The sequence below is a fragment of the Pinus tabuliformis genome, chromosome 1_2 (assembly GCF_031772625.1).
Source record: "Pinus tabuliformis cultivar Carrire ecotype Pingquan chromosome 1_2, CPIR1, whole genome shotgun sequence".
NCBI classification, from domain to species: Eukaryota; Viridiplantae; Streptophyta; class Pinopsida; order Pinales; family Pinaceae; genus Pinus; species Pinus tabuliformis.
Window position 1 is genome coordinate 183,354,176 of NC_142298.1, and position 17,596 is coordinate 183,371,771.

General features: G+C 38.4%; 1 protein-coding gene across 1 annotated transcript in view; it reads left to right on the forward strand.

Moving 5' to 3' along the window:
* Positions 1-15,825, forward strand: part of LOC149205103 (nuclear envelope-associated protein 2-like) — an 87,816-nt gene extending 71,991 nt beyond the window's left edge. Inside the window, exon 5 of the mRNA XM_089393422.1 lies at positions 15,566-15,825. Within this exon, the coding sequence (XP_089249548.1) occupies positions 15,566-15,730 (165 nt within the window). The 3' untranslated portion in view covers positions 15,731-15,825. The remainder of the gene's footprint in view (positions 1-15,565) is intronic.
* The last annotated feature ends 1,771 nt before the right edge of the window (positions 15,826-17,596 follow it).

Sequence of the window (17,596 nt, forward strand, 5' to 3'; positions counted from 1 at the left end):
AGGTACATGTAAATATTTTGGAGGGAAAAGAAGAAAAAGTACTCTTTTTAATTGTATTTTTGACTTATCTCCTTATAGATTCACTCAAATTTCAAGTGTAGACACTCGTTGGATGCAGAATTAAATTTTGCATCCAAGGAGTAGCCATTATGCATACTTTTGAGAAGACCCAAATTGCTAAAAATTGAAGATACATTAGGTATCTTCAATTTTTATCATTATGGGTCTTCTCAAAGTATGCATAATGGGTACTCGTTGGATGCATAATTTAATTCCACATCCAACGAGTGTCTACACTTGAAATTTGAGTGAACCTATAAGGAGATAAGCCAATAATACAATTAAAAAAAGTAGTTTTTTTGTTTCCCTCCAAAATTTATAACTCTTATTTTATTATTTTTACTATTATTTTATTATTTTTCCTTAGGAGGCCACTTTTAGCTAAAATTTCCTCTAATGCCAGACCTTTTATAGGCAACGGATCGATTCACTCATGTATTTGGTTAACACAAGGGTAGACATCTGCTTCGCGGTCAACACTCTCAATCAGTTTATGGTGGGGCCTAAGAGAGTGCATTGGACAGCGGTAAGGCATATATTGAGATATTTGCGCGACACAATTGAGGATGGGTTGAGGCATACTTGAGGTGATGGTGTCAGGTTATGTCGTTATACGGATGCATATTGGGTAGGCAGTTTCGTGGATCGGAAAAGCACATTAGGGTGTTGCTTCAGGGTTGGATCAGGGGTCATGTCTTGGTGTAGTAGGAACCAGAAGTCCGTGGCACTGAGCTCTACGGAGGTGGGGTAAATGGCAGCTAGCATGGCCACATGCAAAGCTATTTGGCTTTGGAAGTTGCTAGTGAGGTTGTTCGGTCAAAGCATGGAGGCTACCAGTATCTACTGCGATAATCAAAGTTGCATCAAGCTCTTTGAGAATCCAATGTTTCATGATAGGTCGAAACATATAGATGTACGGTACCACTTCATCAAGGATTGTGTGCAGCGTGGAGCAATTCGGCTACAACATGTTCCCACAAACCAACAAGTGGTCGATATACTCACGAAGGCTCTAGGGAGAGCCAAGTTCATCTATTTCAGAGAGCAGATGGGTATAGTGGAGAACACCTTCCTCGTTAAGAGGGAGTGTTAGTTTTTGGTGTAGCATTAGACAGGTGTTCTAGTCTCTAAGGTGTCAGAGAGGGTAAGGAACACAAGATCACCAAAACCTAGTAAAGGTTTCGAGAGAAAACACTTAGAAACCCCTAAATTAAAATAATTAATCAATAATTAAAAATGTTCCTAAGTCTAGCTTAGGAAAATTGATTAATTAATGGGTTTTAACCGAGGATATTGATTTTGCTCTAGAGACTTCTAGAAAAGTGACTTGATGGAGTCTAAGATGATCTTAGCCATTGATCATGATTAGATCTTGGCTGTTGATACTTGAGTGAGAGATTATAAGAGCGGGAAGAAGGGATTGGAGAAGACACATTGAGTGAGCAAGGCAGTTCGACTCACCCAGCTCGCAGTATTCAATGAGGGCACAACTCGAGCCAGGGAAAGAGTGTAGTAGGGGTTTGCAGTAAGGAGAATTTCTAGATAAATTCCCAAGAGGTTCTCCAATTTTCTGGAGGAGGAAAGGGAGGCCGAATTTATTTGTAGAAGAGCTTGTATAGAGTAGTGCGAGTTGCCGGGAGGAGGGTCAATTCAGTTGCTGAAGGTCGGATCAGGGTCTGGGAGGTGAAGCGAATTGATTCTAGAGGAAGAGGGCAGGTAGGACAACTCACCGGGAAGCATTTTTGTGGCTGTGTGAGTTACTCAGAGGCAACAATGCGCATTTCAGGCAACAATACGAGTTGCTAGTGTGGGGCGCGAGCAGGCCAAGTTGTTTTGCAGAGGAGATCTTGGATCTCCAGTATATTTTCCAGTGGAGATAAATTGCCAGAGGATTGCCAGTTGGGCATCCAGTTGTAATTCTCTGATTTTGCTGCATAATCATAATAATAAAACCCTCATCTTCTGCACTGGTTTTCCCTTCGAGGTTTTTCCAGTGACGTTTAGTCCAAAATAATAATGTTAATTTTATGTGTCTGCATCTATTTCTCAGTTCCTATTTTTATTTCCACAACGTATTTTTATTGTGAAGAATTGCAGAGTGGTTTATTTGCTATTTGCCGTAATAATAATTACATATGACAAATAAACTTTTAAGTTAGGAGAATAATACTCAATCACTGCAGTTCAAGGAATTTTCACAGTTTACAACTCAAACCGACCGGTTTTGAATACAATGTTTGGAAGGCAAGGTTTGTCTAAACTATTTTTGTGCCCCAAACATGGAATGTCTCACAATGATACTTTAATGGTTTTTTGCCCTTGATGATGTTGATCTCACTTGATATTGAGGGTATGTTTCAGGTGGTTCATCGCACATGCAACAAAGATTCTTTTAAGGAAGACTTGACACTTATCCAACACCTTTCATAGGATGTTTTTCCAATTATTGAGAGCATATATGACCTTGTGGCCCCGACATTGACCTTATGAGATGGACGTTGGGCTTTAATGTGACTCCACATGGTTGTACTCCTCTTACTATACCTCTAGATGCTAAAACACTATACTAGGAAGCCAATTCGTTGGCTTATTTGATGATGTGCCCAGATGGAAATAAGACACTCCCAGGCTAGCCTCAACCCTGTTTGATGGGAGTTGCCTTGTTCTAGAACCCATATGAGCTTGGTGATAATTGAGTTAACTTGGGAGGACTAACACATCAGGCTGAGATGCCAATGCTTGCATTATAGCATGCCACGTCACCCCCAAATGCCCTAGAAGGGTGACATGAGCCTTCTTGGAGATGACATCATGGTGGACGAGTTATTTGGAGATATACCCATGCACTTTGATGATTTCTTGGAGTAAGAAGCGCTCATGAGCCACTTTATCACTAGCTTGATGGAGATTTCCCACTGTGAGAGGTTGACGTCATCATGGAGAGCCTTCATTCCCACGTGTGGGTGATTTTGATGTGTTTATTATGTTTTAAAGCTATCTTAAGGTTGACTTGTGACCCTTTTGGCCTAGTGTAATGCTCTAGTAAACTTTTAGGGCTTTTACCTGTAAATTAATGAAAAGTGACATATTTACCCTCAAGGCTCATATAAATAGAAGGGAGTCACTCATTAGAGAAATTTTGAGGTCTAAAATGGGCCTCATAAGGAATATTATAAAATAATAGTGGAAATATTAAATTAAGATTAGATTACCTCATCAAGTTTTGGAGGGAAAAAAGAAAAAAAAACTTTTTCAACTTATCTCCATATCATTTTACTCAAATTTCAGCGGAAGCACTCGTTGGATGCAAAATTAAATTTGCATCCAAGCAGTACCCATGTTGCATATTTTCGATGGAACCTACTACACGAAAAATATGAAATACATGAAAAAACGTGATTGAAATGATGTTTTTTCATGTATTTTACATTTTTCGTGTAGTAGGGTCCATCAAAAGTATGCAACATGGGTACTCCTTGGATGGAAAATTAAATTCTGCATCCAATGAGTGCTCCCATTCAAAATTTGAGTAAAATCATAGGGAGATAAGTTGAAAATACGAGTTGAAAAAGTAGTTTTATTTTATTTATTTTTATCTTTTTACCTTTTTACCCCAAAAATGGTGAATCATCCCATGGTTGACATCATCATATTGAATCCTATTGGTTCTTATAAATTTGATTTTTGTTGTACAATTTTGTTTTGAGGCCCGTTTTTGACCTCAAAAATTTATCTAATGTTCATTTAGACATCACACTTCACATCACTCCTCTCTCTTAAAAAGTGTGCACTAGCTCTCTTGTCCTTTTCACTTGGATGCAATGTGATCTTGGTGGAGCAAATTGTCTTTGGAGGGATATCTTTGTAAGAGACTTGTCTTGGATTGATGAAGTGATTCTTGATTGAATAGTGTAAGTTATTGCAGATTTTCTTCAATTTGGCATGCAAATTTCTGAAATTAGGATTTTTTTGTGCCATATTAAAAAGTGCAATATCCTTTATGAAATCTTGTTTCCTTATGCTTTGCAAACTTAATTTTTCAAGGTTCCATCAAGGGAAATTTGTGTATGCCTCCTTTGATATTAAATCTCCACTTAGAGAAAGTTGCTAAGGTTTCTAAGAGAGGCTTCAAAGTCCTCCATACACCTCATCCAGGTTCCTCTATCTTTGACCTCACCATCATTGACTCCATTGCTAGACTAGCTTGTGGTGGTCATTTTAATTTCTCTCTTAAATTTAAAAGGGTTTGCATAAAATTAATATAAAAAAGAAAATCTAGCATTAATTGTACATTTACACCCCAAAATTAGGGCTGACATCTTGATTTTAATTGCTTTCATATGCAATCATCCATTAGAAACCACTGTTTACTTAATCCTAGCATGTCTCCTTCATCGCCTTTGCTCCTTTATTGATCCTGTCACTCATAGGCTATTTTCTCAAGCTGCTATATGCCATTGTGTGCCCTAATTCTACATATCATACAAAACGTAACTAATAACACCCTTCTCAATTATAAAGGTATTAGAGAAGTGTATTTGAACTCTAGGCATCTCTTATCTCAACCTTTTAAGGCTTGGCCAATACTTTTTCCTTCAACTATTAGACCTTGCATCACCATTAGCCCTCCTTTGTTGAATATCTTGTTGGTGATCTTTTTTAGGGAAACCTCCCTTGCGGGGATAACATCCACCACTAAATAGCTAGAGAGAAGCCACTGAGGTGACAACTATTGGAGAATGTAACTAGTTTCGATTTTCATAATTGTCATTTGACTCATATCATAATGTAACACCCTTCTCAATTATAAAGGTATTAGAGAAGTGTATTTGAACTCTAGGCATCTCTTATCTCAGCCTTTTAAGGCTTGGCCAATACCTTTTCCTTCAACTATTAGAGCTTGCCTCACCATTAGCCCTCCTTTGTTGAATATCTTATTGGTGATCATTTTTAGGGAAACCTCCCTTGTGGGGATAACATCCACCACTAAATAGCTAGAGAGAAGCCACTGAGGTGACAATTGTTGGAGAATGTAACTAGTTTTGATTTTCATAATTGTCATTTGACTCATATCATAATGTAATTTCTATGTATCTATCAAAAGAAGAAAGAAAATAGTTTTTGTAAAGCATGGGTTTCATGCTCAAGTCAATTTTTCATTACGTCAAGCATCCATTGAATGCTCCTAGTGTTTGTCATGAGTCAAGTATCCTTGTCAAATTGTAAAAGTCCCATTCAAGCACTTGTATCAAAGAAATAAAAATTATTTTATGTTTGAAAGTGTCTAGTAGGCTCCCAAGACCAAGTCGGCCAACCCAACATATGTCGGCCTAGAGAGGGCTTATGGAGCCTCTTGGAAGGCTATAAAAAGGTAGGACTTCGACCTCATTTGAGAGACAAGCAAGTCACACATCTCATCTTTTAATCTGTGGTTAGAAAAGGATGCGAAGGTCTAATCTAGGCTAGAAGAGCCTAGCGAAGGAGAAGGAAAAGCCCTCAAAGGATTCAAATATTCGAAATCTACCTCTTACAGTTCTCACGTGGTAAAACCCTAGGGTTTCTAAGGTTACCTCATTTCCGAAATTGAAAGAAGAGAATGCATACCTTACTTGTAAGGTAGAAGGGCTAGACGAGCCTAATTTTTGATAGATTCTGCTTCACTGCTCCTTGTAGACTTTGTCCTGCATTGCAGAAGGAAGATTGGCTGGTTGACTTGGTTCTTGGTGGCAGCCCTATGTTTTGATTTTGGTCTTGGAAGTCTCCTTTGAATTGATTCTACAAGAAGAGTTCTTTTTGGGTTTTCCCCTTGGAGGGTTTTTGCCTCGGCTTGGAGCCTATATCTTGTGTTCATCTTTGTATGGTTGTGATCTTCATTTGTTTTGGCATTTATTTGAAGATAAGAACATAAGCATAATCAAGAAGAAGAATATAATATCACAAATAATTGCCATGTAAGGAAAAGTCAAATTAAAATGCTGCCCTAATTGAGTTTCCAACAACAGTGGTGGGTGATCCCTTGATGCCATAAGATCTAGGTTGCCTAGTGAGTGTTTGCTCTAGGTGTGCTAGATTTTGCCGTAACATGTATTAAAAAGGAGGAAGCCTCATGTGCAAATAAATCCCTATTTAGTATTTCCATGTACTCTAGTGAAGGTATTTCCATAGTGAGGATTATAAATCAAATGTATAATCACAAATGAAATATGGTCTTGGCTCAGAATGATCTCTTCGATATACTTGCATTCATATTCTGGGGCCAAAATAGGGGTAGTATTTGCTGCTATGACAATAAAATCTTCTCACTTCTCCAACAATATTTGATCCTAGAGGCTAGAATAAAGTGTGGTTGAGTTAAGATAATATGTCTATCTTTGGACTAATATTGTTCTGTTGAAATTCAACTATTGAACTCAACTAAATACACAATGATTGCTGGCATGTGTTGCATGGTTTTGTTTACATGAGATCTTGTTTATCTTTGTAGTGCTTCTTCATCATTCCTTTGTAATAGCAAAACTTTGATATATTTGTTTTTCTGTTTTTGAGGGTCGAGATCCTGTGAAGGATTGGGGAGAATACCAGTAGAAAACCTGAGAGGGTTTTTTGAAAATTTCTAACAAGAAATTCTATTGCAGTAACTGATTTATTTCTCCTACGTATTTTCCACAATAAGTTATTTACAAAACCCTTCAGTAAACATTAAAATAAATTCTACTGCAATTATCACATAATAGCATAGAGAAAATAACAGTGATATACAAGAACAAGAATCAATCACATCAACACAGTTATTTTTGGACAATTGTTCTCGGAAAAACCCAATGCGAGAAAAATAGTGTAACAGATGAGGGTTTATTTATTAATCTTCAATAACAATCTCTTACAAATAAGGATTCTACAAAATATTGAGACACTTATGAGAGAAACACTTGAGACAATTTTCCTCCTCTACTTGGAGAAGTTCTGACACCCCGGAGACCCTTTGTCCTTCTCTGTGTCACTTCTGCGTGCTGCCTAAGTGAGGACTGCGTCTCTAGTTGCGCTCTCTCTGATATCCCCTCTGCGCTGTCTCTAGGATGCTCTGTGTGACCTCCTCCTCCTCAGTTTCTGACTGATGCTGATGCCCTCCTCTCCCTTCACCCTGCAACTGTCCCTCTGAAATCAAACTCCTCCTCCTTGAGAATAAATTTCCCTCGAGTTACTGAGTACTTGTCCGATGTGTCTCCAAATGACTCTCGAGTCTTCTCTTATACTTTTCCTGTTGATGAGTCAACGATAGAGATTAAGTCCCTAATCAACGGCTAAGATTAAAACAGACTTGATCCTCATCTTTTAGAAGCTTCTCACCCATATCTTTATTAATACCCATTAATATTTTTATTTTCCTAAGTTTAGACCTACGAACCCCATTAAAAATATTAAATATTTTAATAACTCATCATCCGAGTGGAATTTCTCCAAACGATTCTGGTCTTGGAGATCTCATGCATTCTAGCCCCTTCACAAAATTTCGGAGCTAGATCACATTCGATGCTACCCAAAATCTACACTTCCTCTTAGTGAGGAATGTGCTTTAGCAACGCTTCCCAATAGAGGCATCACACTAATCCATGACATCGGTCCTCTGCGCTGCTGATGCTTGACTTGTTGCCTCTCATCTACTACGCTGCTGCAATCTGTACTGCTGCCCATGACACTGCAACTGTCACTGCTACATTTGTACTGCAACTCCCTCTGAATATGCTGCATCATGCTGCCCATAACGTTGCCACTGCTAACTGCTGCACTGCAACTCCCTATACTATCCGCTTCTGCTACTGAAACAAATTCTTAACCATCCCCATTTTCTCTCTCAAATAAACAAACTTTGTTCTTCCTAGAGCCTTGGTGAGAATGTCTGCCACCTGTTCTCCCGTCGGGGTGTACCTCAATTGTACTACCCCTCGTTGGACACAATGTCTGATAAAGTGACAGCTGATGTCAATGTCCTTCAACCGATCATGAAAAACTGGATTCTCAGAGAGCTTGATCAACTCTGATTATCCCAAAAAATATTGGTCGCTTCCATCCTTCTCCTGAATAGATTCACAAGCAATTTCCTAAGCCATATGGCTTCACACGAAGCTGTGCTAGCTGCCATATATTTAGCTTCAACTGAGCTCAGAGCTACGGATTTCTGTTTCCTATTACACTAGGAGGTCATTCCCGATCCAATGTTGAAACAGTTCCAGAGGTATTTTCCTATATACTGAACTTCCAACCCAATCTGCGTCAGTGGACCCACTCAGCTTGATGTCATTGCCTTGGGTGTACATTAGTCCATACTGGACTTTTCCTCGGATATATCTAAGAAAATGCTTTGCTGCTGCCCAGAGCCCCCTTTGGTTCCACCATGAATTGATTGAGGGTGTTGACAGCGTAACAAATGTTTGGTATGGTATTGACCAGATACATCAGAGACCCTATGAGCTGCCTGTACAAGGTGGGATCGACTTCTTTGTCTTTGGATGCATCAATCTTCTTCCAATTGGTAATCATTAGAGTAGCCATAGGTTTACAGTCCTACATTCTGAACCTTTTCAAAATCTCTGTAGCGTATCTCCCTTGTCCAAGGAAAATTCCACCCTTCTGCTGCCAAACTTCCAACCCCACGAAATAATGCATCTGTCCCAAATCCTTCATGTCAAATTTTGTAGGTAGGCTTTCCTTGCAATCTTTGATGAGCCTGTTAGAAAAAGATCATCCACCTATAACACCAGGATTAGAGGCCCATTCTCTACAACCAGATAGTAGAGGTTGGGATCTGTGTCACTCTTGACGAATCCCATCTTCTGCAAGTAACCACCAATTCGACTGTATCATGCTCTAGGCGTCTGTTTAAGTCCACACAAGGCTTTCTTCAACTTGCATACATGAGATTTCTTCTCATGTGTCTCAAAACCTTCTGGTTGTTCAATGCATACTTCTTCTTCTATCACCTTGTTCAAGAACGCAGTCTTGACATCCATCTGGTGAATCTCCCACTCCATCTATGCTGCAAGGGATATCACGGATCTAATAGAAGTATACCTGGCTACTGGGGCGAAGGTTTCTTCGTAGTCTATCCCTTCCTTCTGAGCATACCCCTTAGCCACAAACCTGGCTTTGTATTTTTCCACACTTCCATCTGCAATGTATTTGACTTTGAAGATCCATTTCCAACCTACAATTGACCTGTCCTGAGGCCTAGGTACCACTTCCCAGACATCATTGACCATTATGGAACTATATTCCTCCACCATAGCATCTACCCATACTTGATGCTGAACGACCTCCTGAAAACTAGAGGGTTCTCCAACCTGAGCCACCAAGGCTTGGTATCTGTCAGGCTGTCTACACTCCCTTTTCTCGTTCCTGGGCGCACCAACAAAATCCTCTGCATCCTATAGTATCTATCGAAGTTCTCGGCTCGTTCTTCCATTGGTAGTGGGTATATCTAATTGCTCCTCCTCTTCCTGAGACTCCAGCTGTTGCGATACCTCTGGATTTTTATCTTTAGGAGAAATACTGGTGCTGGTTTCTGTAGGTCGAAGTGGCTGGATCAATGGATCATCCTTTAACTGCTCTTCAGAAGGCATTTCTCGGGATTTTTTGAAAGCTCTATCCTCCATGAACTTTACATCCCATTGAATTACGATCTTCCTATTCCCCTGAAGATAGACCCTATATGCCTTAGCATTATCGCTATATCCCACAAGATATCCTTTTTTCTGCAGTTTGATCCAATTTATTTCTCTTTTCTTCGGGTACATGACAATATGCCAAACTCCCAAATATCCTGAAATGACTCACCTAAGGCTTCTTATCGGTGAAGACACTCTCCAGAGTAATCTTACCTAATGCCCTGTGAAGAGTCTTGTTCTAGACATAAACTGTCGTGCTGCATGCTTCTGCCAATGGGAATTTGGGCGTATCCTGATCATACAACATCGCCCTGGCTGCTTCAACAATAGTCATGTTTTTCCTTTCTGCTACTCCATTTTGCTCCAGATTATAGGGAGCTGTCCACTCCCTTATGATGCCTTCCCTTGTGCAAAAACCAGTGAAGTCCTTGTCAATGTATTCTACACCAGTGTCTGAGCGCAACACTTTTATCCTCTATCCTGTCAGATTCTCAACCAAAGCCTTGAACTCTTTGAATCGACCAAAAACCTCATCCTTGGTTTTCAGAAAGTAGATCCAAGTCTTTCTGGAATGGTCATCAATGAAAGTGACAAAGTATTCGACATCACTAAGAGCTTTTGTGGACATGGGTCAACGGATATCTGATTGTACCAATCCCATAACACTCTTAGCCCTATTGTTACTTTTGGAATAAGCCACTTTGGCGTACTTTTCTAGTGCACACCCTCTACATACATCATCTCGTTTGGTACTGTACTTTGGAACTCAGGTGACGCTTCTTCCGAGAATTCTTAGAGCCCCATGGTGTAAGTGTCTCGTCCTCTTGTGCCATAGTTCATTCAAATATTTTTTCCCACTGCTGCCTATCAATGCCATTGGTGATTTTAGCTGTAACTTATACAACCTGTTACTTCTGATTCCAATTTGAGCCTTCTTTTTCCAACTTGGGTGTTTGGCATATACCTTCTTCCCAATGAAAAAAACATCATAGCCCTTGTTTTGTAGCTGAGATACAAAGAGTAAGTTCATCCCCAATCCTGACACATGCAACACATTGGTTGCTCGAAGCTGATTCCTTGCTTCTGTTTGAAAGACTACAGTACCTCTTCCTACGGGGGTACATTTTGACTTATTTCCCATGGTGATTAGGAAGTTCATTTGTTCTTCCTGATCATCCGAAAAAAATTCTTGTATTCCTGTCATGTGCGCCGAAGCTCCACTATCAATATACCAAACCTCAGAGGACGCAAAACTTGCTAAGCAAGCGACTTCTTCGTCCAGTCTGGAAGCTAACATAGAATAATCGTGATCCACGTTCTTCGTGCTTTTTTCTTTCCCTGGGGAACTATGTGAGTCCTTCTAAGTTGCTGCCCCGACATTATGCTCCTGACTCATAGCAGATTCTCTAATCTTGTTGCCCGATCTCTGCTCTGATACCATGTGAAAGTTTCTAACAAGAAATTCTGCTGCAGTAACTGATTTATTTCTCCTACTTATTTTCCTCAATAAGTTATTTACGAAACCCTTCAGTAAACATTAAAATAAATTCTTGTGCAGTTATCACATAATAGCATAGAGAAAATAACAGTGATATACAAACACGAGAATCGATCACATCAACACAATTATTTTTGGACAATTGTCCCTGGAAAAACCCAATGCGGGAAAACCGATGCGGTAGATAAGGGTTTATTTATTAATATTCAACAACAATCTCTTTACAAAGAAGGATTCTACAAAATATTGAGACACTTCTGAGAGAAACACCTGAGACAATTTTCATCCTCTACCCGGAGAAGTTCTGACACCTCGGAGACCCTCTGTCCTTCTCTGTGTCACTTCTGCGTCACCTCTGCGTGATGCAAACTTGAGTGAGGACTGCGTCTCCAGTTGTGCTGTCTCTCTGATCTCCCCTCTGCGCTGTCGCTAGGATGCTCTGCGTCACCTCCTCCTTAGTCTCTGACTGATGATGATGCCCTCCTCTCCCTTAACCCTGCAACTCTCCCTTTGAAATCGAACTCCTTCTCCTTGAGAATCGATTTCCCTCAGGTTACTGAGTACTTGCCCGGTGTGTCTGCAAATGACTCAAGTTTTCTCTTATACTTTTCCTGTTGATGAATCAACGGCCGAAATTAAGTCCCTAATCAATGGCTAAGATTAAAACAGATTTGATCCTCGTCTCTTAGAAGCTTCTCATCCATATCTTTATTAGTAACCATTAAAGTTAGGAACCCCATTAAAAATATTAATTATTTTAATAACTCATCATCTAGGTGGAATTTCTCCAAACGATTTTTGGATCTTGGAGATCTCATGTATTCTAGACCCTCCACAAAATTTCAGAGCTAGATCACATCCGATGCCACCCAAAATCAACAGGTTTATCAAAAGTTTTACCATGTTAAGTCCAGGTAGCAAGAATTGGGTATGATAAGTTTTACAAATAGAGGCCTCGTATAAGGCAAATCGAAGTTTTCGAAAGCTACATTGTGAAATGATATATGTCACCTGTATCCTTTTAAATGATAATAATTTATGCAGCAACTCCTGTTTAAAGCAACAAAAAGAAAAAATCAAGCATGGCATCAAATGTCAAAGTTCCATGGCTATTTTGCATGTCAAATTAGATTCACAACACTGAAAAAACAATCATCAAGTGACAAGTAGCTTAAATGTCTTGGTCTACTGTCAGCATAAAATGTTAAATGCAATGATTTAGAAAATGTCATGTCAATGAAGGATTCAACAGATCTATTCAAGACAAATATAGCATCTGGATAAAGAAGCTACACAAATTAGCAAACTGGAAGATCAGCAAGTGAAAATTGCACTTATCAGCGTTTGCACACCGACACTTAGCACCCAAGGTACTTCTTGTACTAAAAAGGGAAAGATTCATGTGCAGATATGGTGGTGTGAAACAAAGGTTGAGAGGAGTTAGTGTCTGAGCAATTACACGTCCAAGTGCCCATTTTTTGGCACTGACAGAATATCTGCTGTATCCTCTCTGAACGAGGACTGACAGATTCAGTCCCACACATTAAATATGTGGATCATTGTATCATTTAGCATGCAGCAAATTTGAATACAATGAGCTTCTGAAATGGAGTTTGTACCCAGTTGGAGGTTTTCTCCATTTTAATCCTGGTGTCCCACATTATCTCCTGCCAGTTTCTTAGGCTGTGCCGTGAATTTATTTTGTTTGGCTGGTATAGGCATTTAATATCTGCAGTTTTGCTGTTTTGGATGTTTATATTTTAAAATTGTTTCCTTTTTATTTCCTCTTGGTCAAAGAGCTAGAAACTTTTATCGACTACCGAGGGAAGGAGACCATAAAATTTTAGCCATATAGAGAGAGCCAGTGCTGCCGTATTCTGAAGGATATTTACATCCGCTGGCAAATTGGAGAGCAAGGTCCATCTGAACATTCACGATGGCTTTAAAGTGGAGAAACTGTGGGATACATGTGAACACGCACAATGGATTTTGAAACCATCTTTATGAGGAAAATTTCTTTGTTCTTATGCGAGGTTTCATCTTGCATTCTTCAATTTTTTTTCTTTCTCAGCTTTTATATCACGATTCATTATTTATTTCCTTGAAAATGATCATAACTTCTCATTCATATCAAAGGGGAGGTTACCCACTGTATCTGCCAGGAGAGCATTTATGAAAAACCAAAAGGTAGATATAAATACATATTTAAGGTACAAGGCAATAGAGCACAGAAGAGATTATCGAGTACTAACAAGGAAAATAATCCTAGATACTGTCATTTACCCTTTCTTTTTTTTGATCTTAATCTGTTGAAGGTTCCACAGGGACTAACCGCAGCTCATAATTCTGAGTTCCAGAATTAGTATGAACTGCCAACTCCTTATTTGAATTGGACTTGTCAAATTATGCAGTCCCTGTGAAAATTCTATTGCAGTTAATCTGGTAGTTAATCTTCTATCTTTTAACAGATTATTTGTCCCAACAAATTAATTTACTACAAATACTGAATACATGGGAACTGAAAAGACACACATAAAATAGACACCAAAATTTTTGGAATTTGTTCCCCGAAAAACCCCAATGTGGGGAAAGCAGTTCTGCAGATGAGGCTTTTATTATTCTTCAGCAAATCTGTAATTGAAAATTAGTACAACTGCTTGCCATAAACTGGAAAAGCTCCGGCAATTATTTTTTTCCCAACGACCAGCATATCAAAAACACTGTAAGGAACTCGGCCTCCCTCTGAGAAATTCTTGGCCCTCCTATGCAAGTGTATGACCTCACACGTGCGGCCTTTGCTGAAGGAAATATGGCCCCACAGCCCCTGGCAAACTCGGTCTCCTCCAGCAAACAACTCGGCCTGGCCTCCTGGGCTTCCTTGGAGGAATTCGACCCCTACAATGGTCTCACTCTCCCACACGTGCGACCTCTGTAAACTCAGCCCTCCAGAAAACCTCTGCGCACCATATGATTATCTTGACCTCCTGCAATGAAATTGCATCTTCAATCTCTCCTTTGGAACTGGAAGGGAATTGATGAAGAAATTTTCCGGAAATGCTTTTCACTCAATCACTGCTGAACCTTCACTGGTTTGCCACACTATCACTGCGCCGTTCCTCAATAAAATCTGTGTCTCCAAGATGCCCATCGGCTTCCTCTTATAATTTCTTGTTGAGCAGTCAACAACCAAGATCTAATCACGATTGATGGCTAAGATCATCTTGACTCCATCAACTCACTTTTCTAGAAGTCACCAGAGAGAAATCGACTTGTCTCAATTAATACTGATTAATTAACCATTTTCCATTAGAAAAAAAATAAACTGGGCTTGGAGATAATTTATCCTTTTCTGTTTTTAGCCTCATTGACACCTCCTGAGACTAGAACACTTGTCCGAGCTACATAAACTAACAGTCCCTTCGTTTTTATTGATGGGGATTCATTTAGAACTACCACTGTCGAGGCAGAAATCGCAGCATTAGTGTCTTCTGCTCTATCATTGGAGGGAATATTGGATTCTTCAACCTGCACCCCTGGACTGGGATTGAGATCCTTCTCTGACTCTGTTTTTTGCTGGTTTTCTGCACACTGATAAGCTTCATCAACCAAGAGCAGTTGCAAATATGATTGTCAGCTTTTTGGGTGGGGGATATGGCCTTTTTTCAGTTAAGGGTGCTTGTGCCTGGGGATAGGAATTTTGAAGATGCCTTGTTCCTTGGCAAATCTGTGTAGAATGATTATACCATTACATCAGATGTCTTATCTTATCTAGGAAATATCTAAAAACAGGTGATTATTTTCGATAAAGATTATAACAAAAGTTGATTTAATCAGCATAGAGCCATCTTATCCCGGAGATTATTAAGCATGAAGAAATATAAAAGTAACTAGAAAGACAAACCTCAATGTTTTGGGCTCTTAGACACTATTATTAAACATTGAGGTTTGAAACTAGTTTTACTGTTACAGTTGTTTAAATATATTGAGCCAAATAGATAATAATTTTCCTAATATTGATTAAAAAAGTTCAGATTTCTTTTTCATTTCATTTTATTAGCTTTGCACATATAGACATACATACATCCACACATATGTTCTGATCAAAACTTTGAAGCTGTGGAACTTGCTTCTCTCAAATTGGTTATTTATACAAGCAAACTTTTAAATTGGGATCGGTGAATGTTTGTTCTGTTAATGTTATTTACCATTATCTCATATTTTTGGGCATACCTTATTCTCTAAGAAATTTAACAACCGCTAGATTGGTGTGAATGGACATTCAATATTTTTGGATATAGCATATTCTAGTAGAAATGTGACAACCGCTAGATTGGTGTGAATACAGATTGCAGAAAGAAGAGACAGGGAGCTCAAGGAGTTAACTGTGAATGCACTGACGAGAGTAAATGACGATGACTCGACAGCCAAATTAAAGTTTTGGGAAAAGTCAAGGTTTAAATATGTAGTTTCTTTAACAATGATGATCTTGGTTGTCTTAGCCAAAAAATGAAACGTTGTAATGCACAAAATTTACTCTAGCCCATTAAAAAGACATTTACACTTACACCCAGTTTTCCATGAATTTCTTTATTGTTCCAGGTTGTGCATTGCTTAATTCTTTTTCTTTCTATGCATGTTTTTATGGATCCTCTTTCAATGATCCCATGATTTTTAGCTACTTTATAGAATAAGTGATATGCTGAATTTCTCTTCTATTAGTGCCATTTTAAATTTTAATATTAAGCTTGTCCACTTTACCTTTTTAGGTGCAAATGGCATGTGCATGGATTAATTAAGAGTAGAGGTATCCTTATAACTACTCAAAGCAAGTTTGCCAAGCCAACTTCACTATTCTTCCATGCATCATGTACAATCCATAACCATAAATATTGTTGTTGACATAGAAGAGAGACATTATGATAGAGTACATGATTACATAGTTGAATTGATTATTTTCTACTTTGGTAGAAGATTTATTCTCCTAGATGAGTTGTGTATCAACTTGTGGAGTCGGTTAAACTTGTAGCAATCTTCCGGACTTCCTAAGATATCATGACTCTATAAGTCAAATTTTTGGTCAATCTAGAACTTTGATTTATTTTTTGAGCATTCATGTTTCTTTAAAATGGGGCAAAACCGCTGGGAGTAATCTTTCCAATGCATCGAGCTTTGCTCATGCAAAACTTAGGCTACCCTGAAATTTTGGCCAAATTCAGCCCTTTTTAGCCTAAAAACACTGTTTGTTTGCTATAAGTCTAGCTTATTTCTCAATGTGTTATTATTGATGTGGCTATCCTATTTTTACACAGATTCTAATTTCTACTCCTCTATAGGTTGTTTTAGATTGCTGCTATAATTCCAAAAAGTTAAGTCAATGTTGTCATATAGTTTGAGCTAATATAACTACTCGTGATCCTTCAAGTATATTCTTAGTAGTGTTACATATGTGGATGATATACCGCTTGTATTGTTAGTTATTCCCATGCTGACAATATTGGTGATAATCGTCATGAATCAATCGAAATTATTGCCCTGGCTATGCCAATATCACCTTATAGCCAAATTATTGGTCTTTTAACCCTCATTTTGCAAAAGGTAGTTAGGGGATTGAGCTCCAAGGACAATGCGACCATTTTCCATCAAGCAAACAAGGGGAAATCCATTGTTTTCATTGCCAAGATCTACCTCATGAGATACCTTTTTTATGATGTGATTTTGTATATTGTTAGGGCTTATGGCTCAAGACAAACATCATATTTCATTATCGATGTGTGATGTGGGATTGAGCTCTAAGGACATTGTGACCATTTCTATCAAGAAAACAAGGAGAAATTCATTGTTTTCATTGCCATGATTGATCTCACAAGATACCTTTTTCTGATGTGATTTTGTATCATATTGCTAGGGTTTATAACTCAAGACAAATAACATATATCAATGTCAATGCGTGATGTACCGCTTGACATCTTATACATATTATATATCAATTTTATCTTCATATTTATGTAGCAATGTGTTTGCTTAATGTTGTTGTTTTAGATGTTAAAATAAATTAAAAAAACTTATATGCTTCTTGATATTTTTCAATAATTCCCTCAACATTACTAATAAATTATATCCCAAACCCTTTGTGATAAATCATAAATTCACTAAGACGATTTGATTCTTAGATACTCTAAGAAAGAGAAAAAAACAACAATTTGTCCATTTGAATGTGAGTTGAAAACGTATTCGTTGCATTTAATCATGTTTGAATTAGATGGCTACTTATTAATCTTGAATTAATGAGCACAATAACATCCATTTATATGAGATTGTACTTGGAAAACTATGATGAGGCGAAGATAAATTACTATAAAGCTAACATGTCACCTTT